This window comes from Schistocerca americana, chromosome 7 (genome assembly GCF_021461395.2).
Source record: "Schistocerca americana isolate TAMUIC-IGC-003095 chromosome 7, iqSchAmer2.1, whole genome shotgun sequence".
NCBI lineage: Eukaryota > Metazoa > Arthropoda > Insecta > Orthoptera > Acrididae > Schistocerca > Schistocerca americana.
The window spans coordinates 209,478,262-209,503,927 of NC_060125.1; the positions used below are offsets into that span (position 1 = coordinate 209,478,262).

At 42.4% G+C, this 25,666-nt stretch overlaps 1 protein-coding gene across 1 annotated transcript; it reads right to left on the reverse strand.

The window, feature by feature from the left end:
- Positions 1 to 205: 205 nt before the first annotated feature.
- On the reverse strand, positions 206 to 25,268 carry LOC124622842 (lipase 3-like). The gene is made up of 8 exons (XM_047148634.1): positions 25,182 to 25,268; positions 17,022 to 17,226; positions 13,744 to 13,858; positions 11,874 to 12,120; positions 9,923 to 10,081; positions 3,062 to 3,146; positions 2,235 to 2,377; positions 206 to 370 (listed from the first exon to the last, which is right to left on the reverse strand). Exons 1-8 carry the CDS (start codon positions 25,266 to 25,268, stop codon positions 206 to 208), a joined length of 1,206 nt encoding a protein of 401 aa, XP_047004590.1.
- Positions 25,269 to 25,666: the final 398 nt, after the last annotated feature.

A 25,666-nucleotide genomic window follows, 5' to 3' on the forward strand; every position in this document is an offset into this window, starting at 1 on the left:
AACTGTAATGCCTTAACTGCAGATAAATAGTTATACGTAATTTAATGAGTAATGTAAAAAAGGAGATTAATAAACTTTTTAGAAAAATGATTTATTTGAAGAACTAAAAACATACAAGTCGTGGTAATGGTATGTCTCAGCGATTGCTTGTACGTGTGTCAATGAAATGGCTATTTGTCGTGCTTTGATGGCAAAAATCTACTGTTTACAAATCCCCTTGCTCGTAATTCTTCATCAGGTCCAATACATGTTTATAAACTAACTTAGGTGCATCTTTGCCGTATGTAAAATCGAGATGATTAAATTTCTTGTATTCAATCTTGAACTTCTTCTTTGGATTTCCTAGTTGAGTGTACAAACGATCAATGTCCTGAAAAGTAACGGACAGCATTTTAGAAAAGCATTGCAGTGTTGTGTTAGGCACTGAAATGTTATGAAACAACTAAACTACACTCCTGGAAATGGAAAAAAGAACACATTGACACCGGTGTGTCAGACCCACCATACTTGCTCCGGACACTGCGAGAGGGCTGTACAAGCAATGATCACACGCACGGCACAGCGGACACACCAGGAACCGCGGTGTTGGCCGTCGAATGGCGCTAGCTGCGCAGCATTTGTGCACCGCCGCCGTCAGTGTCAGCCAGATTGCCGTGGCATACGGAGCTCCATCGCAGTCTTTAACACTGGTAGCATGCCGCGACAGCGTGGACGTGAACCGTATGTGCAGTTGACGGACTTTGAGCGAGGGCGTATAGTGGGCATGCGGGAGGCCGGGTGGACGTACCGCCGAATTGCTCAACACGTGGGGCGTGAGGTCTCCACAGTACATCGATGTTGTCGCCAGTGGTCGGCGGAAGGTGCACGTGCCCGTCGACCTGGGACCGGACCGCAGCGACGCACGGATGCACGCCAAGACCGTAGGATCCTACGCAGTGCCGTAGGGAACCGCACCGCCACTTCCCAGCAAATTAGGGACACTGTTGCTCCTGGGGTATCGGCGAGGACCATTCGCAACAGTCTCCATGAAGCTGGGCTACGGTCCCGCACACCGTTAGGCCGTCTTCCGCTCACGCCCCAACATCGTGCAGCCCGCCTCCAGTGGTGTCGCGACAGGCGTGAATGGAGGGACGAATGGAGACGTGTCGTCTTCAGCGATGAGAGTCGCTTCTGCCTTGGTGCCAATGATGGTCGTATGCGTGTTTGGCGCTGTGCAGGTGAGCGCCACAATCAGGACTGCATACGACCGAGGCACACAGGGCCAACACCCGGCATCATGGTGTGGGGAGCGATCTCCTACACTGGCCGTACACCACTGGTGATCGTCGAGGGGATACTGAATAGTGCACGGTACATCCAAACCGTCATCGAACCCATCGGTTTACCATTCCTAGACCGGCAAGGGAACTTGCTGTTCCAACAGGACAATGCACGTCCGCATGTATCCCGTGCCACCCAACGTGCTCTAGAAGGTGTAAGTCAACTACCCTGGCCAGCAAGATCTCCGGATCTGTCCCCCATTGAGCATGTTTGGGACTGGATGAAGCGTCGTCTCACGCGGTCTGCACGTCCAGCACGAACGCTGGTCCAACTGAGGCGCCAGGTGGAAATGGCATGGCAAGCCGTTCCACAGGACTACATCCAGCATCTCTACGATCGTCTCCATGGGAGAATAGCAGCCTGCGTTGCTGCGAAAGGTGGATATACACTGTACTAGTGCCGACATTGTGCATGCTCTGTTGCCTGTGTCTATGTGCCTGTGGTTCTGTCAGTGTGATCATGTGATGTATCTGACCCCAGGAATGTGTCAATAAAGTTTCCCCTTCCTGGGACAATGAATTCACGGTGTTCTTATTTCAATTTCCAGGAGTTTATTTTCAGTAAACTGAGAAGTATTCGCTATTACCGGAAGCTGTTCTTAGAAGAAAAATATTTCGACTTTATGAAATTTAAGTATCATTTAAATTAAACTTGTGTGTGATATAAATTAAACTTTCAGTTAATGTTGATCTTAACTTCAGATGTATAACTAATTTCTATCTCAGTCATAAATGACAAAAAATGGCTGCGGTAAATATGAATGTACTGTCAGTTCATCCAGAAGAAATTACGTATGAAAATTTTAACTGTATTTAAATTTAGTTCGCGAAATATGGCTTAAGAAATAGACTAATTGAGTCAGGAGTGTATAAACGTAGATACACGTAGTAAAAGTAGTTAAGCGTTCTGCATACCTTAGGTCCTGCCAGCCAGTCGTTAAGGCTGTAGAAAAGATAAACCGGAGCCTTGACGTTGATAAGCTTGTAATCAGGTGGCGCACGTTGGCGGTAGCGCCTCATATTCTCCACGATGCCATAGTCGTACTGCCTAAAGTGGCCTGAAATGCAAAACATTGTGTGAGTAGCGTATCAGCAGGCGTACTGAGTAACTCTTATAAATGTACGTATTGTCAGTCCGAAAGTGAACTAAAATTTCGGTATATTATCGTGAAACGGGATGTACTATGATAGCAGACAGAAACTGACAAGGTAAATGAAAAAGAAAAAAAATTAGTTTCGAATTGCTGCTTGAACGATACATACATACAAACACAAAATTCAGTAGGGCAGTGTGTATATCTTAGAGTGTCTGTATTTTCCGAAGGAACATTGCATCGAACTATACAGACAAGTCAAAATGCAGACAGTGCCCTAAGGTATTTAATGTCAAAGCAAGACAGTCTGAACAGCAAAATGTCTCTTCCTGTGCGGTTATCATATGGCTTGCATGCCAGTATTATGGGACGTAGACTCTAGGACATATGGAAGTTTGGGTCTGGCAGTGATTCGTTCACAGATAGGCCAACCCGTTATGGCGACAGCCCGAGTAAAGCGGGGAATCCGATTTCGAGCCAATCTCCGACACAAATTTTCATACGTTACTAGTAAATCGTATAGCCATTGTACAATCGTTTTGCAGTTTGCGAATGCATGTGACAAACACAAAATTGTTATATATTTCTGAAAGTAGCTTATTTCTCACATGATCATTCCGGCAAAGGTGATGTTTGTGAACAACTTACCTTTGTCTATGCCTTGCGCGTAATGTATGAACTGCCTGGTGGAGGATCCAGCAGGGATGTGTGCAGAAATTGCCGCAAGCTTTTCCTAAGGGAAGAAAAATAGAAGTGTTTCAATAAGATTGGAAGAACTCGAGCGGCATGTTACGTCTCTGCTTTCAAAGTGGAAGCAAGAAGTAAGATTATTATTTCAAGTCCTGCCGATGACAAGGTAATTAGAGACGAAAAAATGCAAGTGATATTAATGCCGTCAGTTAATGCTCCACATGTGAGAAGAATGTTGACATTTGTGGTGACCAAACATGGTACTAAAGCAGTAACCGTTGATCCTTTTCCCATGTGTAAAGTAAATTTATGGACCTTTTTTATCACAGGAAATTTGGGTCATAAGGCCTACTCTTAAATCTAACCAGACCTTGTCCGTATTTTATTAGGAAATTTATTGTGACACTTGAGTTTCAGTAGATGATACTGCAGTATGTACTATAGCATTTCCAACGACAGACAGAATAAAAACAATAGTACCTACACCAGAAAACGTTTACTTTTATTTGAGGAGAGTGCAGTCTTATAGGTGATTTAAAGTTGGTAAATGTGTAGACTGGTGGCCGTGGCAGTTATAGGCATGACGGAAGAAATAATAAAGGAAGAAGTGGACACATTGGAGCGTCAGGATGCGGCAGGGGAAGAAGACAGGACGAGAAATAGGGACAGTAAATGAAAAATAAGAGGAAAAATAGTTTCGTATTGCTGCTCGAGCGGTACACACATGCGATAACGTGTGTAGAAGTGGTTTGCAGCCTTTGTATTGGTAACATTTGTTTATAGGCTGGGTATTTTTGTGAAAATGTTATTGAAAGTCGTCGAGATGGATGCGATATGTTTTCCAGCTGGGGTACCAATGAAGCTGCTGTATGATTGAGTGCTGGTCATAATATTTTGGATTAAGTACACATTCCGTAAAGAGCACTGCGAAATAAAAATAAAAACTAAATAGTTCGAACACAGTCGTACTCCAAGAAAATTGTTCTAAAAGTGGCTGCTGTAAAGAAAGAAATTTGAGCTGCTGGAATTACACGCCATCTATATAGAATCGGAGAAAATTAAAGTGCGATGGTGGGTTGTGAGTAGTTCTTGCATGGTTCAGCTGGTAGTGCATTTGCACGTGAAACAGAAAGGCCCCAGCTTCGAGTTGCGGTTCGGCAAACAATTTTAATCTGCCAGGAAATTTCAAAACGAATATAGCTTAGGTTTGCGAAACGGACATTTACATCTTAATTACACAAGGAGAAATTATGCAATTTTTTGTTGTATAAGTTATGAGGATGACACACCAAAGTGATTAATCTTTTTCCTCAAACGCAACATTGTGCTGAGTTTAGCGTGGACTGCCGTGTGCCTTTTTGCAAGAAGTGGAGGGCACCAACGGAGCAAGAGTTTTTGAATATTTCTTACGTCTGGGTAGCACCAAGGTGGTGTGTAAGTCATAACTTACGTGTCAGTTTGTGATCGTGGGTACGTGATGTGTGAATGAAGATAATGAAGAGCATGATAACTTGGAAAACAATGAAGCATAGACATAGCGCACAACAGTCATGTTTTACTAGGCATACGAAACATAGGTGTAAGAATTTTGAGGGCACATCTTGGGCCATGATGACCAGAATAAATAGCAAAGAGTATACTGCACTGCATTATTGAACTGCAGTATATCTGAATGGTTTGCCCTATATAACAAGTACAGTGAAGACTTGTCATATCTGAAATAAGTGAGACAAGGTTTAAGCTATAGAGAAGACACATCACCTCTTGGAAAAAATAACTGTGGCCGGAGTCGGACAGTCCTAAGAAAGTAGTGTGCTACCATGTAGATGCGCTTAAAGATGCTGAAAGATGAATTTCAGCTCCAACCCAGCAACCAATTTGAAGAGGCCTCGCAAAAAAAAAAAAAAAAAAGTGTGGAAAGAAGTCCAGGATGCAGTAGCTGAGATGGCAAGTGCAGACATCAACAAGCGGATCAGCGGCAAAAATGTTTGATTTGGGGACGAAGGCATTATCCTAGAGATGAGAAGACAAGGAGAGCTAGCTAAGAGGCGCAGAATTTGGTCTAGGCAAAGTACAATTCCAAGATATTATGAGGCCTAAACAAGCAACCCTGAGGAGAGCAAAGAGAATATACATCGAAGGAATGTTAGGGGACGCTCAACAAGATTTCTTGAGGAAATAGGGGGTAAAAATATACCGTAAAGCTAACTTCTTTAAGAGGGGATACCAGAACCTCCAAGACAATAATAATAAGACCATGCTCACCACATTCACTTGATCTAAGATTCATAAAAGATGAGTTCTGGAGACACTGGAATATTTCATATTGATTATATAATGGTTAGACAGAGGTTTAGTAACCAGATTTTAAATTTTAAGACGTGTACAGGTGCAGATGTGGACTCTGACCATAATGTTTTGGTTACGGACTATAGATTTACACTGAAGAAACAGGAAAAAGGTAGGAAATTAAAAAGATGAGACCTACATAAGATCAAAGAACCAGAAATTGTTGAGAGCTTCAGACGGTGCATTAGGCAACAGTTGACTAGAAGAGGGGAAAGGAAAACAGTAGAAACGGATGGGTAGATTACAGATAAAATAAGAAATCAAAGGACCAAATAAGTAAAAAGACAAGGCCTAGTAGAAATTCTTGGATAACACAAGAGATATTGAATTAAACTGATGAAAGGAGAAAATTTAAAAATGTAGCAAATGAGGCAGGCGAAAGGAAATACAAATAAAAATGTGGCAAATGAAGCAGGCGAATGGGAGTACAAACGTTTAAAAAATCAGAATGACAGGAAGTGCAAAATGTCTAAGCAGGAATGGCAGCAGGACAAATATGAGGATTTAGAAGATAGACAACGCCTACAGGAAAATTAAGGCGGCCTTCTGGGAAAAGAGAACCACCTGTGTGAAAATCAAGCACCTCAGATCGAAAATCAGTCTAAGCAAAGAAGGGAAAGCTGACAGATGGAAGGAGTATTCCTTCAGCATTACTGATAGCCTTGAGAGTGCCAGCCATGACCGAACTCTTCCATCTGGCGTGGGAGATGTATGAGAGAGTGAAATACCCTCAGATATCAAGAAGATTGCAACAATACCAGTACGAAAGAAAGCAGTTGCTGACAGGTGTGAAAATTACCGAACAATCAGTTTCTTAAGTAATGGCTCCAAAATACTAACTCGAATTATTTACATAAGAATGGAAAGTCTGGCAGAAGCCGACCTCACGGAAGACCTGTTTAGATTCTGGAGAAATGTAGGAACACGCGAGGCAATACTGACCTTCGACTTCCCTTAGAAGATAGGTTAAGGAAAGGCAAACTTACGTTTGTAGCATTTGTAGACATAGAGAAAGCTTTCGACAATGTCAACTGGAATACGCTCTTTCCAATTCTGAAGGTATCAGGGGTAAAATACAGGGGGTGAAAGTCTATTTTCAACTTGTACAGAAACCAGACGGCAGTTAGAAGAGTCGAAGGGCATTATAAAGAAACAGTGATTGAGAAGAGAGTGAGACAGGGTTTTAACCTGTTCTCAATGTTATTCAAATGGTTCAAATGGCTCTGAGCACTATAGGACTTTAAATCTGAGGTCATCAGTCCCCTAGAACTTAGAACTACTTAAACCTAACTAACCTAGGACATCACACACATCCATGCCCGAGGCAGGATTCGAACCTGCGACCGTAGCAGTCTCGCGGTTCCGGACTGAAGCGCCTAGAACCGCTCGGCCACCGGGACAGGCTAAATGTTATTCGATCTATACACTGAGCAAGCAGTAAAGTTTTAAGTTAAGGGAAAAGAGATAAAAACTTTAAGGTTTCCCGATGACATTGTAATATTTTAAGGGGCAGCAAAGGATTTTGAAGAGCAGATGAACAGAATTGACCGTGTCTTGAAAGGAAGATATAAGATGAACATCAATAAAAGTAAAACAAAGGTAATGGAACGTAGTCGGATTAAATCAGGCGATTCTGAGGGAATTAGATTGGGAAGCGAGACACTTAATGTAATTTTGCTAAATAACTTATGATGGCCGAAGCAGAGAGGATATAAAATGTAGACTGGCAATGGCGAGGAAAGAATTTCTGAAGAAGAGATATCTGTTAACATAGATTATAAATTTAAGTGTTAGGGATTCTTTTCTGAAACTATTTGTCTGGAGTGTAGCCATTTATGGAAGTGAAACATGGATGATGAACAGCTTAGACAAAAAGAGAATAGAAGCTTTCAAAATGCGGTGCTCCAGAAAGACGTTGAAGATTAGATGAGTCAATCATGTAACTAATGAGAAGGAACTGAGTAGAATTGGGGAGAAGGGAAATTTGTGGCACATCTTGACTAAAAGAAGGAGTCGGTTGACAGGACACATTCTGAGACATCAAGGGATCACTAATTTAGTACTAATTTAGTGTGGAGGCTAAAAATCGTAGAGGGAGACCAAGAGGTGAATACAGTAAGCAGATTCAGAAGGAAGTAGGTTGCAGTGGTTATTCGGAGATGAAGAGGCTCCCACAGGATAGAGTAACATGGAGAGCTGCATCAAACCATTCTTCGGACTGAATATCATAATAACAACTATAACAACGACAACACATCAATGAGTTCAACAATGCTGGAGAGATGGAAACAACACTTCACGCAGCTCCTCAACTGCGGTAACTAGATTATCCACCACATACATGTGAGGAAGTAAAGATCGAGATAATGAAGCGGAAGAAGAACAAAAGTCCAGGAGAAGATGAAATCCAGGCAGAAGTCATTCAATCTGGAGGAGAGAGACTCCGCAAGAAAATTCACCAACTAATCAAGAGGATCTGGATTTTGGAGGAAATCTCAGAAGATTCGAAGACAGTGGTCATCTGCTCTATATGCAATAAAGGTGAGAAAATGGACCGAACCAACTATAGACGAATCGCACTCCTGAACGTCTGTCATAATACCTTGTCGAACTGTATAGGGGTAGAATCCAGAAGAGATTATCGGTGAAAATCGAGGGGATATCAGAAAGGGCCGCTCGACTGTCGACAACATCTGTGTACTGCGACATCTCACTGAAAAGGTATTGGAATATGATGAAGACCTAAAAGTACTCTTCATAAATTTTAAGAAGGCATATGACTGCATCCACCGACAGAACCTTGTGTATTGCCTGACCGAATTTGAAATACCAAAGAAACTCGTCAGCCTAGTTCGAGCTCGTCTCACTGGTTCGAGAGGCAAAGTGGAGCTCGGGAACCAAGCCACGGAGAGCTTTTACATAAACACAGAGTGTAGACGCCAGGATGGTGTGTCCCCGATATTGTTCAGTCTGGCGCTCGAAAAGGTAATGAGAGAAGCTTTCCATAAGAACTTCGAGGGGATCGACGTAAAGGGTGAGAAAATCACACACCTCACATTTGTCGACGATATGTCCCTGTTGTCCAGATCTAAGGAAGAACTGAAGCTTATAAGCGACAGCATGGAGGCAGCAGGGAACAGAATCAGCCTCCTTGTGGATCAGTCGAAGAAGAGTATCTGGTGATGAGCAGGACCCATGCCTATACAAGACATCTACTCCAGCCTCTGGTAGTCGCAACTCGATCGTACAAAGGCGTTCAGAATTTTAAATATCTGGGGTGATCTATACAGAGGACACACCGTCTGAGGCAGAAATGAAAGCGTGAATACAAGCCGCAAACCGGCCATACTTCAGTCTGTGTCAGCTTTTTAAATCGCTCACTCTGTCAAGGAATTTCAAGCTTCAGCTATACAAAACCCGTAGGGGATTTTACTCCTGCCGGAGAAGGCTTCTAGGAAGAGAAAAGGAAAGATGGAGAGATGGCATCCATGAGGAATTGATGCAGATCGACATAGAGGGTGACCGACTAGAGAAGGCATAACACAAAAATCAATGGAAGAGGAGTCTTGTAGCTGTATGCGGTTCTCTGGGCCTGACCGCGTAAAGTAGGTGGTCTTTCCGGTCACATCACAGATGGGTGCCTAAGAGAAGAGCTAAATCAGAAACCATTGTCAAATCAGGTTTCTAGAAATAAGTTATGCTGGCAACAACGTGTGTAAAAGATGGATGAGGGGAAACTGTGTAATGTAATACATGAACTAATGAGAGAAGAGATGCAGGCTGACCACGCGGTATAATGACTGATGAAATCTGAACAGGCTGGAGCATAATTCCGGACATCTGACGCCAATCATACTGCGGTGGAAGCATATAAAAGTGTGTTTCATAAGAACGAATTAAAAAACTTATCGTTTGTCATTTACTTGGTGTATTAATTAATTTTTACCACGGTGCAATATTTAGCGTACATCAGTTACTAAGGTCATGTTGCCTGTCGGTGATGAAACAAAAAACGCGCATATGAACACACAGGAAAATTACGTCGGCACGTAAATTTAAAAGCAATGCATGCATGAAGCAACGAGGGACCAGTGGATGTACTATGGAATGTTTAGACTATATAAGACTCACAAAACGTTTGCGCAAGTGGAAAAAATCTTCGTGAAGCCAAATCAGCGAACGCGAGGGTAACGTGTAGCGTATCTTTGCCGGAAGCGCTATATCATATAGGAACAAGCTTGAAAGATGGCCTGCGATACACAAGGAGTATTACAGCGGAATTAAAATAATTTCAAATTTACAGTTTAGGAAATGAGTGTCAAGAGTACAGCGATACACGGGAAGAAGAAGAGTTCAAAGAGACGCTCGAGACAGTAAATTTCAGAAAAGTTAAATAGCAGCTATAGACATCGGAGCTTCATATTGCACCTAGTTCAGTCATTTTCCGAGAGACGAATACCAACAACTTACCTTAACGATCTGTTCCTTATCAAAGCCACAGATGAGAAATACTACATTGGTACACATTGGTTCTGTAATTGCTTTTTCTTTGCAGATCTTTGGCTGAATAAGCCTGATCATCTCTTGGCTAGGAGTAAATTTGCTAGCTCCAATTAGATCCATAAGCACCTGTAACCAAGGTACACAAATACAGACGAATATTTTAGTTATCTGCAGCCAGAAAAATGAGCAATTGTCGGTTATCGTTCGTTTTTATGCATCTAAGATAATTTCAAGAATATTTATATTTATGGGTTATTTAAATTTTAACTGTCAAAAATTACGGTCATACTGTTAACTAATAAAATCCGCCCGCTTATAATTTGGCAATATAATGTTACGCAAGTCTGTTGATCAGGTTTTCATGAAATATTGTTTGCTTAATGTTAATGCGGTCGCTGAACTTTACTGACCAGACTGGTTATACTATTACTGCAACTCCACCACTCACAAATAGTTACCTGATGTACAGATATAACTGAAGTCCATTTTTGAAAAATTATTGATTATCTTACTGTAGCGCCCCACAGCTCCGTAATTAGTATTGTTCAGTCATGAAATTATGTGTAAATAACGGGTTACACGTCTCTGTGACGCAGAATATTAATCGACTATATCTCGAATGATTGCTATTTTTTCAGTTTAATGTATTTGCATATGAAAATGAAGTCCATATAGAGATCATCACCACATAATCATCATCATCATGATCATCGTCATCATCATAGACATCAAGAATTGGACTTACTGGCCTGTTTCGCCTCTACACAGCTAGTTAGTTTGATTACAATTGTTGTTAGTAATACTTCTAAAACTTGCACGAGCTACTACTGTGAATATTAAAAAAATAGATTTGGCCATCGTCTTTATAGATAACGAGATGAATACAATAAAAATATTGCAAAATAGCAGCTCTGTTGTCAGTTCTAAGTTCTCAAGTTGCCGTTTCGCAGTTAGTGTTTCTATGACAAAAATAATGTTTCTTAAAAGACATCATAGTCGCCGTTGACTGTATGAAATATTTATTATTACGATTGCAATTTCGGCCTTAGGGCTATTTTAAAGTAACACTGCAAAAGTCACCTACACACAAAAAATACAAAAATGAAGCACAGGGTGTGTATACATAATTAAACAAACATTTCATTAAGATAGTAACGTAGTTATAAAAAACTATAAAAATATAATTTAATTGCGTATAAACACCCTGTGCTTCATTTCTGTATTTTTTGTGTGTGGGTAACTTCTGCAGTGTTAGTTGAAAATGGCCCTAAGGGCGAAATTGCAATCGTGATAACAAAAGTTTCATACAGTCAACGGCGACTATGACGTCTTTTAAGAAATATTATATGACTGTGAATCCCAACCATGAGAAGTTAATAAAAAAAATTGTTTTGGCAGAGATTATAATCATCTTCTTTTCGAAATTAGGAGTGGATTTTACTTCGCCAAGGTGTTGACCCGTCGTTATATTGATAAGCTGCTTAGAGTCATTACAATTTGTTCTCCAAATAATCGTAGTAACAGCCAAAACGGCTCACAAATGATGCACTAAATCCAAAAAACTTCGAAGGGTGAATGTATGAACATTTCAAGGCGACTGGATAATAAAATAAGAACACTGTTCTCACATTAACGAAGCCATTTAAGTGTTTACACAGGCAGGTATGAACAGGAACTCATCTTTTAAGCAATTTAACTAATGCAAAAAAGGTTTCGTTTCCTACATTGTTCCGCATTCTTATCAGACAGCAGGCACTTAATTTTATTAAAGACCAAACGTAATAAAAGAGATAAACAATAAATATAGTATATAAACAAATGCCCTTTTCTACAAGAAGTGGCAAGTGAAGATTTTATATTTCATGTTACAAGTGTGTATGCACATGAAATGTAAATGAGGGTTTAAATAAGCTCTTACCTGAGCGGACGTTGTAAAAGGTGCCAAGAGTTGGAACAATGGGCTGATCATATGGTTCATGTAAGCAATTGGCGCCAAGCTGAACATGGCACGAATCTTTTCGTTATACTCAGGCTTCATTGACATTCCGACGTAGAACATTGTCGTCCCCATGGAATGTCCCACATAATAGATCTGCTGGTGCCCAGTCGTGTTTAAGACATGGTCTATTTGTGCCGGCATGTCATAAATACCATGTTCGTGCCAGCTAAAAACAGAAAAATGGGCAATGACGGCGATGAACAAATAACATTCCTTTCGCTCCTCGGAAAATATTCAAAGGAAAATCAACGAGCAAGTGAATAATAATCAGCCACAAAATTCAGGACACAGTCCGAAACAGTTTGTAATACAGGCAGCGTTAAGTGCACATCAATGAGTTGCCGAAATGTAGGTAACAGGCATTGCGTAAGCTTGTGCTGCTGTGATGGTCATGAGACGACTATCAAAAGCTGAACATGCCAAACGATAAATTAAGTATAGTCATAAAATGCACCGAGAATTAACGGATATATGACTGCGGAATTGCATAACTCACTTCAGTAAGGATCTTTCAACTATCTCAGGAGTGCGGTAGTCCTTTCGAATCTTGATTCAGTAAAATAAAAGCGATTGAAGGACACTTTTAAGCTTAACTGAAACGCCTGTGGAAGTACCTGAAAACGTAAATAAATCAAAAACCTGTAGGACAAATATGTCTCTCGATTACCGTGTTTCTGTCTGGATAAGTTAAAATAATGTAAACATATTCGTATTCTTTACATACTTATTCTTTTTCGTTAGAGCAGTAGACGTTACTATAGGCTAAATTGCGACTTCTTCGTCTGTTGGATTGATATGTGGTTGGTCACTGTTGTATGGGGAGTCCATTGTTAAGTAGAAGCTTGTTATTCTGTCACTCCTAATCTTTTGGCAAGTATTCTTCTGTGTTGCATTTACACACTTCAAATTTTCCTGCTAACACTCGCTATTCACTTCTCACCCATCCGACAATCAGCTGCTTATTAAGAACTTGACATGGCCAGTTTTTTCGATTGTTATCTAATCGACGACTAGCGTTGCCCATAAAATCATTAGTGTCGTCTGAAGTATAGACATTACGAGATTATATACGCAATACATTTAGAAGAATGACGCGGAACTGCAGCGATTGTAATATATTAATTGTAAAGGAAAGTCTGAGTCACGTTTATTTTCTGTTGTGAGCACTTACGGTCAATAGACTACCATCAGAAAAATTTGAGGCGACAGTGTCGTGGCCTTTGAGGTAATACCGACTGGTAGCTGTCGAAAACTGAGCAGAATGGTTGGGGCTTTTTTAAAAATCGAGATTATATACGTTCGCAGTTTTATATAATGCGTAGTATGCTCGTTGCCTGTCACACTGCTTTCTGGTTTAAAACTATGGTTTAATTACGCGAAGATATCAATGAGGGAATAAATGAGGAAATACGTTTGAGTTTAGTTTTTCACTCTTGAAAAGCTCCGAACAAAATTTTAGTTAATAAGAATATATCGAGCAAGTTAAGAACTTATTGATGTAGAAGTCCTAGTTGGTGTATCAAATAACAATTTTTAAAAGAGTGAAAATAAAATATCCTCTTTAACTACATACATTATAATTACTATCACTGTATTTTCCAGTAAACAGAAAGATAGGATCGTGCTTTCGGCTAGGACAAAACATTTTCTCCATCAAATGGTGCTAAGCTAAAAACTTCCCAGATCTTATTGGTGGACCGATTTTTCAACTTGTAGATCGTCATACTATCTTCAGTGCAGAATGATGTTAATTACTTTGATTCACAGCTAATTTTATGTGTAACCGTACCTGAAATTCCAGAATTTGTTCTGTTCTGGAGATAGGGTACGATGTCTCTGTGAGTACCAGTTTCCACGGATGTTGCCGAGCCAAACGTCGTACCCTTCGTCAGCCAGAATGTATGCTGAAACGAGAAAACCGTAATTGTTGCAATATGAACTCGATGTACACCGCTGTATATGAAGGCTAGATTTCAATTGTTATATCTGTGAAGCGGAAAGCGAACTTTACAGTCTATAAGTCACTGGTCGATTTTCGAGTATTATAAACTCAGAAAACTTTAAAGAAATCTTTGTGGCGCCTGTTACAGAGGTTGATTATCTTTCGTCTTTCTTGAAACGTATTGGTGTCTCCGAACTTTTAGGAAGAATTACAGAACGATTACAGCTTCCTTTTGTTATGTAGCCACATATTTGGAACGTAATTGCACGTTTAAAGGGTCAACACTGTTTTATTGCGTACGCGGCTGTCTCAGTTGCTGAGCTTCTGTTTTGTCTGATTCAGTAGCATCATATATACAGTCGTCCTATAAAAGGAGTCTGGAGAAGAAAGAGGCACAGGTATTGACCTCTAAGTGATTAAAATCATTTGGATATTAGGCCGTGTCATCCTGAAACTAAAACAACTATTGAAACCCTTCCAACAATTCTCTTCAGTTGCCCTGAAGAACATCACTGTAAAGGCGATCTAAACGTCGGTTCTAACTTTTTTTTTCAGTCTCAAAATCACGTGGTCTAATGCCTAAAAACATTTTATTCAAATTCATACTGGCCGTGGAAGCTTACGAACATATACTTTTCTCTTTGGTCTATACTCATAAGTTCCTTCACGATACGTTTTGTTTTAAACAGTAAAGTTATTCGTTTTATGGAATTCCATGACTATGGAAACAAGGAGTTAACGATACCGCCTTTCGCGAAACTATTTACTGTAGATATTTACTCAGAAATTGCTGAGGAAAGTACTGAAAGTAAGATTCAAGACTGCCAGTGGAGCTGTAGCTCTATTGTTGCGTAAATATTGCACAAGGGGGCGCAACGTCTTCGTGACGGTAGATTTACTTAATGCAAAGCTCTTTGCCGCCGATCACCATTTATGACCCCACCCAGTTTGAAGGATGAGAGCAAAAATTAAGCAGAATACGAGCAATAGGCAGAGTCCTCCAGAAATGTATACACACGTTAAGGAACGAAAAGTATTACTTATGTGTTTATTTTACATTTAATACTTGACCACACATGTTGCACAACCTTCAGTTTAGCACATGGTTACTTTAAATGTTCAAAATGTTCACCATTGGCGGCTATGCACAGAACGACGAGCGGTCGCCGCAACTACGTCAGTCATTGTTCCAGTGGAGACCGCTGCACATGTCGCTATAATCTCCTGGCGAAGTTCCTCCAGCGTGCGTAGTTTATGTCGATAGACGTTATCTTTCACAATTCCTTACAAGTAGAAGCCCATAGGTGTTAGATCTGGCGAACGCGGAGGGAACTTAATCGGCCCTGTTCGTCCAATACAGTGTCCCGGAAACTGTCATCCAGGGAGGCTCGTTTGGCTACGTGGTAGTGTGGTGGCACCCAGGCCTGTTGGTAGAAGACCTCTACATCAGCTCTATAAAGCGCACGTATATCTGGCAAAATTGATGTTGGTAACATTTCCAGGTACACTTCTCCAGTGACTTTAGCATCAAAGAAAAAGGGTCCTACTAAACTCTCAGATGATAGTCCACACCACACATGAGCCCCTGGTACATTGACCGCTTTATCCACATAAACATGAAAATTTTCCGGTGCCCAGTACACACTGTTATGCCGATTAAAAAAAAAAAAAGGTTCAAATGGCTTTAAACACTATGAGACTTAACATCTGAGGTCATCAGTCCCATAGACTTAGAACTACTTAAACCTAACTAACCTAAGGACATCATGCACATCCATGCCCGAGGCAGGATTCGAAGCTGCGACCGTAGCAGCAGCATGGTTCTGGACGGAAGCGCCTAGAACCGCTCGGCCACAGCGGCCGGCTATGCCGATTCACGGTTCCAATAAGTTTAAATTGTGCCTCGTCACTCCCCACTTACTTCATCACAAATTGCTCGGCATCAGTTGCCGTTTGCTGATACTATTCGCAAAATTGTATTCGCTGAACACGATCGTCATCATTAATCGCGTGCAGTAATCGTGGAATGTTAACTTGCCACTTTCCAGCTTTCAGAATTCTTCATACACATGTACTGCTAACCCCCTCTTCACGTGCACATTGCGTAACAGACTTCTGTGAAGAAAACAAACATTTCAAACACGAGAGCCGACGAAGCAGGACCTGTAGCTGTACACTGTCTTCCTGATCTTCTTCCTCTGTGAATATCACAAATCGTTCCATGCAATTCAAACTTGTCAATGATGCGTTTAATTGTTAGTCGGGTTGGCGGTTCTGTTTCAAACACGCGCCTCCACTGACGTTGCACTTCAACGGCATTATCAAACTTGAAAAACGACTTTACAGTACATTCCCGTTGCTCGAGTGTCAAGCGTGCTCCACCCATCTTGTTTTCTCAATACCGAGATGAAAGTACTAACATCTGTTGAACCAAAGATCATACTACAACACACACCTAACTCAAATCAAACGACAATATCGATATCTCGATAGAGCCTGACAAAGAGTGCATACATTTTTCTGGGGGACTCTCTATTTACAATGTAATTCAAAGAGTGCAATAAACACAAGAAGGTCGTAATCGGGAACACAGTTGCCGCTTGATAATAATCATACGGTCAAAATTGCTGTATTGGATTATGCAAATAAATACCCGTAATTACCAGACCAGCTCATAAAATATAAATGACCAAGACTATACTATAGTATTCGTATTTCGCCAAAGGAGGAATACAGATTATGGTGCAATATTTTCCCGATTTCGAAGTTCACTGACAGGACACTTGCAGCGCTGCATTCTGTGGCCACAAACATGGCTACGTGGTTCTCGCTTTTAAAGTAGGAGTGGTGTGAGTGCTGCTACCTCTGTCTGCAGCTGATTCTAGAGGTATACATCCGTAATATCTGTAGAAGAAATTGAGTATTTGCGGCTGCACACCCTGAATCAGATGAATCAGTCAACAGTTCAACAAAATGTCTATGTACACATCAAGTATATACAATACGTTCGTCACTGAATTAATCCGGCTAAAATAATGTAAAATGATCGAAATTGCTGGTACTACTACGGCGAAAATGAATGTGGCGTGAAATGAACCTCAAGTAGAACCAGTAAGGTCACTCACCCAGGGAGCCGTTGGGCCCCATGATGACCCAGTCGTCTGCGCTGTTCATGAGGCCGTGCTGCACCAACACTGCGGGCTTGCGTTGTCCCGGGACGAGAGGCGAGGCCTTACCGAAGGGGATCCTGAACATCCGCAGAATGTAGCCATCCTCAGTCTCCACGACGTGTTCTTCACACGGGTACCCGTACTTCTCAAGCAACTCCGGCTGTAATGAAGAGAAATGCCATCTTGGTTTTATGTAGGACAGATAGTGATACATATGTTTGTTCAAATATGTGTGAAATCTTATGGGACTTAACTGCTAAGGTCATCAGTCCCTAAGCTTACACACTACTTAACCTAAATTATTCTAAGGACAAACACACACACCCATGCCCGATGGAAGACTCGAACCTCACAGTCTAGTACTGAAGCGCCTTAGACCGCTCTTGGTCACATATGTTTGTTAACATCTGATATCAGTAGGCACAGTAAAATGATTGTCTGGCTATAATGAAACCTCCATGACGAAGTAGATTTTGCAAGTATTTTGTCGATCGAAAGTTTCAAAATTCATCGTACAAGTTTCTCTGTTTGTAATCGAAAATTATGAAAGCTTCCTTGGTATACTTTATTGCGAATCCTTGTTTACCGAAATAATTAAAACACATAAAAACAAACATGGAGCACCGTGTTGCTCAAATCTTGCAGTTAATGATAAATTCATTTTATTAGTACAGTTTCATATGAATACGACGGTTATACTCTGTAACCAAGTAGTGTATGTACACTCCCTTGAAAGAGAAAGCTGGTAGATTTAGAGCGCTACGGATGGTATGGAAATGGTATCAGGTGCTCACGTGATCCTCCGCGCTGACGTAATTCATATCAGTGAAGCGGTGTGTATGTGACAGTCAGTTGTATGGAACCAGAACATAAGATGAGTTGACGTCAAGTAATGCATAGTTACCTTTCACTACTATTTAGTCATAAATAAGGTCAGTCACGTCCTACACACACCTGCCAAGTATCCTTGCGTATGGATGTGACTTGGAATGCCAACATAAATTCAGTTATAGACAAATAAAATAGGAAAATAGCAATTTATCTACGAATGAGGTTGCACTAAAACAACATGATCGTCGCTTGTGTGTTGCGTGTATTGAATCGGGCACCTAGAAACGACAGAGAGGCTTCGTCCCGCAGTAGCCCTCTGTGGTTCACAACCCAACAGCAGGCCACAGCGGTCCACCCACCCCACCACCGCTCCACACCGAACCCAGGGTTATTGTGCGGTTCGGCCCCCGGTGGGAGCCCCTGTGAATGTCTCATTCCAGACGAGTGTAACCAAAAATGGCTCAAATGGCTCTGAGCACTATGGGACTTAACATCTGAAGTCATCAGTCCCCAAGAACGTAGAACTTCTTAAACCTAACTATGCTAAAGACATCACACACATCCATGCCCGAGGCAGGATTCGAACCTGCGACCGTAGCGGTCGCGGGGTTCCATACTGAAGCGCCTAGAACCGCTCTGCCACACCGGCTAGCTCGAGTGTAACCCCAAAATATGATTTTGCGGTAGAATAACGCTGGTGTACACGTATGTGGAGACAGTGTTTGCGAGCAGCAATTGCCAATATGGTGTAACTGAGGCGGAATGAGGGGAGCCAGCCCAGCATTCGCCGAGCCAGATGGAAAACCGCCTTAAAAAACATCCACAGGCTGGCCGGCGCACCGGACCTCGACAATAAAGCCAGGCGTATTCGTGCCGGGTCCGGCACGCTTCGCGCTCGGGAAGCAGCGCGTTAGATCGCATGGCTAGGTGGGCGGGCGATCGTCGCTTACTGAAATACTGTTCAAACAAATTGGATCCATATCAGGTCAGGCTAACAGGATACATAGCCTACAGCGTAAGGATGGGTAAAACAGACTCGTTAGAACTGATACCGGTATTTTAGTTTAAGAAATCCGGTATTTTCCGTATTTGATTGGTCTCGGTTCTAACAGGTTTTTTTATTTTTACTAATAACCGGGTAAAGAAAAAACGAAATATCGATTATCCATAGCAGCAATAATATTGGTATTCAAATAAACCTTTTTTAATGAACATTTCCGTTCGTAAAATTTGTATTGCTTTGAAATATTGCATCATTATAGCAATGGGGAAAGCGAACATTGTTATTTTAATAACCAATTCCGACAGAAACGAGCAACAAACGCGTGACATATGGATTGGTACAGCATTGCCGAGACAATAATTTACATGTTACCAGTCGCGTGCTCTATTTACCATGTGGCGTGCCCTATTATGCGTGTACTTGCACTGAACAACGCTTGCCCCATGTGGTCTGTATGGTAGCTTCTGACTGTCATTGGACATCAGCTATATTACAGAACGGCACCCTCCATAGTCTGGAAGTAATTTTATGTAGTGCGGTACCAGTGAAGTACAATGCTTCATTTGCTTTTAAATATTAGAAATTAGAGTAGCTACAACTAACTTGACACAGCGTAAGCAGAAATTCTAAAACTTAACAGTTCATTCATAGTTTCCAATAGAAATAGAAAGCAGATGATCTCCTGCTTGGTGTCTACATAACTTGCCTTTATTTGCTTCTAGCATTGAAAACGGATAAATCAGCACGAAAAATAGAGTTATTCAACGTCAGTTTTCACTCTTTAGCACACTGGACACGCATTCGGGAGGACGACGGTTCAATCCTGCGTCTGGCCATCCTGATTTAGGTTTTCCGTGATTTCCCTAAATCATTCCAGGCAAATGCCGGGATGGTTCCTCTGAAAGGGCACGGCCGACTTCCTTCCCTAATCCGATGAGACCGATGACCACGCTGTCTGGTCTCCTTCCCCAAACAACCAACCAACCACTCTTTAGTACTGACTATTCGAAATGTCCAAATAGTGATATGATCCTCGGTTCAACACGATTTTTGAGCAAAGTTTAAAAAATTAGACTCAGTAGGAGAATACTGGTTATTTTTGGAGTAATTAACCACTTGTTGTTGTTGTTGTTGTGGTCTTCAGTCCTGAGACTGGTTTGATGCATCTCTCCATGCTACTCTATCCTGTGCAAGCCTCTTCATCTCCCAGTACCTACTGCAACCCACATCCTTCTGAATCTGCTTAGTGTATTCATCTCTTGGTCTCCCTCTACGATTTTTACCCTCCACGCTGCCCTCCAATACTAAATTGGTGATCCCTTGATGCCTCAGAACATGTCCTACCAACCGATCCCTTCTTCTGGTCAAGTTGTGCCACAAACTTCTCTTCTCCCCAATCCTATTCAGTACTTCCTCATTAGTTATGTGGTATACCCATCTAATCTTCAGCATTCTTCTGTAGCACCACATTTCGAAAGCTTCTATTCTTTTCTTGTCCAAACTATTTATCGTCCATGTTTCACTTCCATACATGGCTACACTCCATACAAATACTTTCAGAAATGACTTCCTGACACTTAAATCTATACTCGATGTTAACAAATTTCTCTTCTTCAGAAACGCTTTCCTTGCCATTACCAGTCTACATTTTATATCCTCTCTACTTCGACCATCATCAGTTATTTTGCTCCCCAAATAGCAAAACTCCTTTACTACTTTAAGTGTCTCATTTCCTAATCTAATTCCCTCAGCATCACCCGACTTAATTCGACTACATTCCATTATCCTCGTTTTGCTTTTGTTGATGTTCATCTTATATCCTCCTTTCAAAACACTGTCCATTCCATTCAACTGCTCTTCCAAGTCCTTTGCTGTCTCTGACAGAATTACAATGCCATCGGCGAACCTCAAAGTTTTTACTTCTTCTCCATGGATTTTAATACCTACTCCGAATTTTTCTTTTGTTTCCTTTACTGCTTGCTCAATATACAGATTGAATAACATCGGGGAGAGGCTACAACCCTGTCTCACTCCCTTCCCAACCACTGCTTCCCTTTCATGTCCCTCGACTCTTATAACTGCCATCTGGTTTCTGTACAAATTGTAAATAGCCTGCCGCTCCCTGTATTTTACCCCTGCCACCTTTAGAGTTTGAAAGAGAGTATTCCAGTCAACATTGTCAAAAGCTTTCTCTAAGTCTACAAATGCTACAAACGTAGGTTTGCCTTTCCTTAATCTTTCTTCTAAGATAAGTCGTAAGGTCAGTATTGCCTCACGTGTTCCAGTGTTTCTACGGAATCCGAACTGATCTTCCCCGAGGTCGGCTTCTTCTAGTTTTTCCATTCGTCTGTAAAGAATTCGTGTTAGTATTTTGCAGCTGTGGCTTATTAAACTGATTGTTCGGTAATTTTCACATCTGTGGAGGAACCACTTACCACGAGAAAACAGCGAACGGAGGACGGACTAGGTTTTCTTGACTTCTGCAAGGCGTTTAATACAGTTCACCACAGTCGCTTAACGAACAAAGTAAGAGCATATGGACTATCAGACCAATTGTGTGGTTGGATTGAAGAGTTCCTAGATAGCATAATGCAGCATGTCATTCTCAATGGATCTAAGTCTTCCGAAGTAAGAGTGATATCAGGTGTGCCGCAGTGGAGTGTAGTAAGACCGTTGCTATTCACAATATATACTCGTATAAATGACCTTGTGGATAACATCGGAAGTTCACTGAGACTTTTGGCGGATGATGCTGTAGTATATCGAGAGGCTGTAACAATGGAAAATTGTACTGAAATGCAGGAGGATCTGCAACGAATTGACGCATGGTGCAGGGAATGGTTAATGAATCTCAATGTACACAAGGGTAATGTGATGCGAATACATAGAAAGAAAAATCATTTATTGTTTAGCTACAATATAGCAGGTCAGCAACTGGAAGCAGTTAATTCCTTAAGTTATCTGGGAGCAGGCATTAGGGTGATTTAAACTGGAATGACCATATAAAATTAATCGTTGGTAAAGCAGATGCCAGACTGAGATTCATTGGAAGAATCCTAAAGAAATGCAGTCCGAAAACAAAGGAAGTAGGTTACAGTATACTTGTTCACCCACTGCTTGAATACTGCTCATCGGTGTGGGATCTGTACCAGATAGGGTTGATAGAAGAAATAGAGAGGATCCAACGGAGAGCAGCGCGCTTCGTTACAGGATCATTTAGTAATCGCGAAAGCGTTACGGAGATGATAGATAAACTCCAGTAGCTCGGTACGGGCTTTTGTTGAAGTTTCGAGAACAAACGTTCACCGAGGAGTCAAGCAGTATATTGCTCCCCTCTACGTATATCTCGCGATAAGACCATGAGGGTCAAATCAGAGAGAGTAGAGCCCACACAGAGGCACTCTTTCTTTCCACGAGGAATACGAGACTGGAATGGAAGGGAGAACCGATAGAGGTACTCGAGGTATCCTCCGCCACACACCGTCAGGTGGCTTGCGGAATATGGATGAAGATGTAGATGTGGATGTAGATGTATCTGAGTATTTAATTACAATTTTTGTTTATGTATGGTGAAATCGAGAGAGTAAAAAATTTTCAATCTTTTTTCGATTTCTACTTTTTTTACAGGAAGTAACAGGAACAAAAAACAAAAAACTTGCTATTTCAGAAATCGGTTATTTTGAGCGTTTTCAAATAGTTCGGTTAAACTGGAGTTGAAAAAGAAAACAACATAACCGAAGACCATTAGTTTTAGCGACAACCGCCATCCCTAATACAGCGCTGGCCGGAGTGACCGAGCGGTTCTAGGCGCTACAGTCTAGAACCGCGCGACCTCTACGGTCGCAGGTTCGAATCCTGCCTCGAGCATGGTTGTGTGTGACGTCCTTAGATTAGTTAGGTTTAAATAGTTCTAAGTTGTAGGGGACTGATGACCTCAGAATTTAAGTCCCGTAGTGCTCAGAGCCATTTGAACCTAATACAGCGTATACAAACAAGAGAGACGCGAATAGTCAGTCACTTGTTTGACTGGCGAGAGAATGCTGCAGGAATGGTGGAAAGTCTTAACTGCTGGTGTGTCATAGAAATGCGCTGCGCTTACCGCGAGAATTTCTTCAAACAGTCCAGTAATAATGTTTCCAGCCGCGCGGGATTAGCCAAGCGGTCAAGGGCGCTGCAGTCACGGTCTGTGCGGCTGGTCCCGGCGGAGGTGCGAGTCCTCCCTCGGGCATGGGTGTGTGTGTTTGTCCTTAGGATAATTTAGGTTAAGTAGTGAGTAAGCTTAGGGACTGATGACCTTAGCAGTTAAGTTTCATAAGATTTCACACATATTTGAACATTCTTTCTAATGTTCTCAGCAGGGAAACCATGTAGATGTAGATGTAAGAAGTTACAGAAACTATTGACGTAACTAAATATGAAATGGAAGGAATGTTGCAGCGCCTCGTAGACTTCTAGGTGGAGTACAACCTACGATTTATCAAGGATACTGAAGCGATTTAAGGATAATGTAAGACAGCATAAACGACTAATTGCTGCCGATACCAATGCATTGTCTTAACTGTTGCGCCGGATCTCTCGTTCACTGCTGCTTCGCCGCTGAGGGTCAAAAGAGTCCGCCTTGCCGACAGATGTCACAGTCTGCGAAATTATTCCCCCTTGTCCAAACGCAAGATTTACACCGTCTCGAAACATCAGCAGGAACGGGGCGTTCTACTCAAGAACACTAATTTCTAAGATATGTCGTATCTCAGCTTAAGATATACACTCCTGGAAATGGAAAAAAGAACACATTGACACCGGTGTGTCAGACCCACCATACTTGCTCCGGAAACTGCGAGAGGGCTGTACACGCAATGATCACACGCACGGCACAGCGGACACACCAGGAACCGCGGTGTTGGCCGTCGAATGGCGCTAGCTGCGCAGCATTTGTGCACCGCCGCCGTCAGTGTCAGCCAGTTTGCCGTGGCATACGGAGCTCCATCGCAGTCTTTAACACTGGTAGCATGCCGCGACAGCGTGGACGTGAACCGTATGTGCAGTTGACGGACTTTGAGCGAGGGCGTATAGTGGGCATGCGGGAGGCCGGGTGGACGTACCGTCGAATTGCTCAACATGTGGGGCGTGAGGTCTCCACAGTACATCGATGTTGTCGCCAGTGGTCGGCGGAAGGTGCACGTGCCCGTCGACCTGGGACCGGACCGCAGCGACGCACGGATGCACGCCAAGACCGTAGGATCCTACGCAGTGCCGTAGGGGACCGCACCGCCACTTCCCAGCAAATTAGGGACTCTGTTGCTCCTGGGGTATCGGCGAGGACCATTCGCAACCGTCTCCATGAAGCTGGGCTACGGTCCCGCACACCGTTAGGCCGTCTTCCGCTCACGCCCCAACATCGTGCAGCCCGCCTCCAGTGGTGTCGCGACAGGCGTGAATAGAGGGACGAATGGAGACGTGTCGTCTTCAGCGATGAGAGTCGCTTCTGCCTTGGTGCCAATGATGGTCGTATGCGTGTTTGGCGCCGTGCAGGTGAGCGCCACAATCAGGACTGCATACGACCGAGGCACACAGGGCCAACACCCGGCATCATGGTGTGGGGAGCGATCTCCTACACTGGCCGTACACCACTGGTGATCGTCGAGGGGACACTGAATAGTGCACGGTACATCCAAACCGTCATCGAACCCATCGTTCTACCATTCCTAGACCGGCAAGGGAACTTGCTGTTCCAACAGGACAATGCACGTCCGCATGTATCCCGTGCCACCCAACGTGCTCTAGAAGGTGTAAGTCAACTACCCTGGCCAGCAAGATCTCCGGATCTGTCCCCCATTGAGCATGTTTGGGACTGGATGAAGCGTCGTCTCACGCGGTCTGCACGTCCAGCACGAACGCTGGTCCAACTGAGGCGCCAGGTGGAAATGGCATGGCAAGCCGTTCCACAGGACTACATCCAGCATCTCTACGATCGTCTCCATGGGAGAATAGCAGCCTGCATTGCTGCGAAAGGTGGATATACACTGTACTAGTGCCGACATTGTGCATGCTCTGTTGCCTGTGTCTATGTGCCTGTGGTTCTGTCAGTGTGATCATGTGATGTATCTGACCCCAGGAATGTGTCAATAAAGTTTCCCCTTCCTGGGACAATGAATTCACGGTGTTTTTATTTCAATTTCCAGGAGTGTAGAACCATGCTCATCTTAATGGAATGTCAATATTTCTTTACTCGCCACTCTGCAGCACTGCTAGCCTCTTCTTAAAGAAGACACGGTTCGTCTTACCGTGTCCAAGTCGATGTCATCATCCTGAGCGCTGGCTTGCAGAGCCACGGCGAACAGGACGAGAACCACGTGCGCTGCGACACGCATTTCTGCAAAAACGGAAGAACAGGTTGAGAAATTGCTGTAGCGATACCATAACTAAAGTTACGTAACAGCTATTTAGAGTAAAAGGTAAAGGAGTGAACAACAGATGAAATCTGAAACTTGCGTATCTGAAGAGGCAGGAATACACTGTTAGACGTCTCTTTCGACAAATTCCAAATGATCTGGGCCAGCGATAGTATCTCTTGCTAGAAAGTACATACTTCTAACGTAACTATGCTTCTGAATGTGTAGCGTGCACCCACAACACGTGTGCAAAAAAATTTTCATTGCGGGCAACCTAAGGTACCATACGGAATTACAGTAAAGAGAGCTACATATGACAACAGAGAATTTTTACCGAATCACGCAGTTCTGATGTAATCGTAAAATTGAATTATGGT

Bases quoted from the DNA above. Each gene is read 5' to 3' on its own strand.
- LOC124622842 (XM_047148634.1), bottom strand. From the start codon at position 25,268: ATGCGTGTCGCAGCGCACGTGGTTCTCGTCCTGTTCGCCGTGGCTCTG. The intron at 12,121-13,743 runs GTACGGTTACAC...TTCTGTTTTTAG, and splicing joins AACAAATTCTGGAATTTCAG to CTGGCACGAACATGGTATTT. The intron at 3,147-9,922 runs GTAAGTTGTTGG...TTCTTCCCTTAG, and splicing joins ATAAGGAACAGATCGTTAAG to GAAAAGCTTGCGGCAATTTC.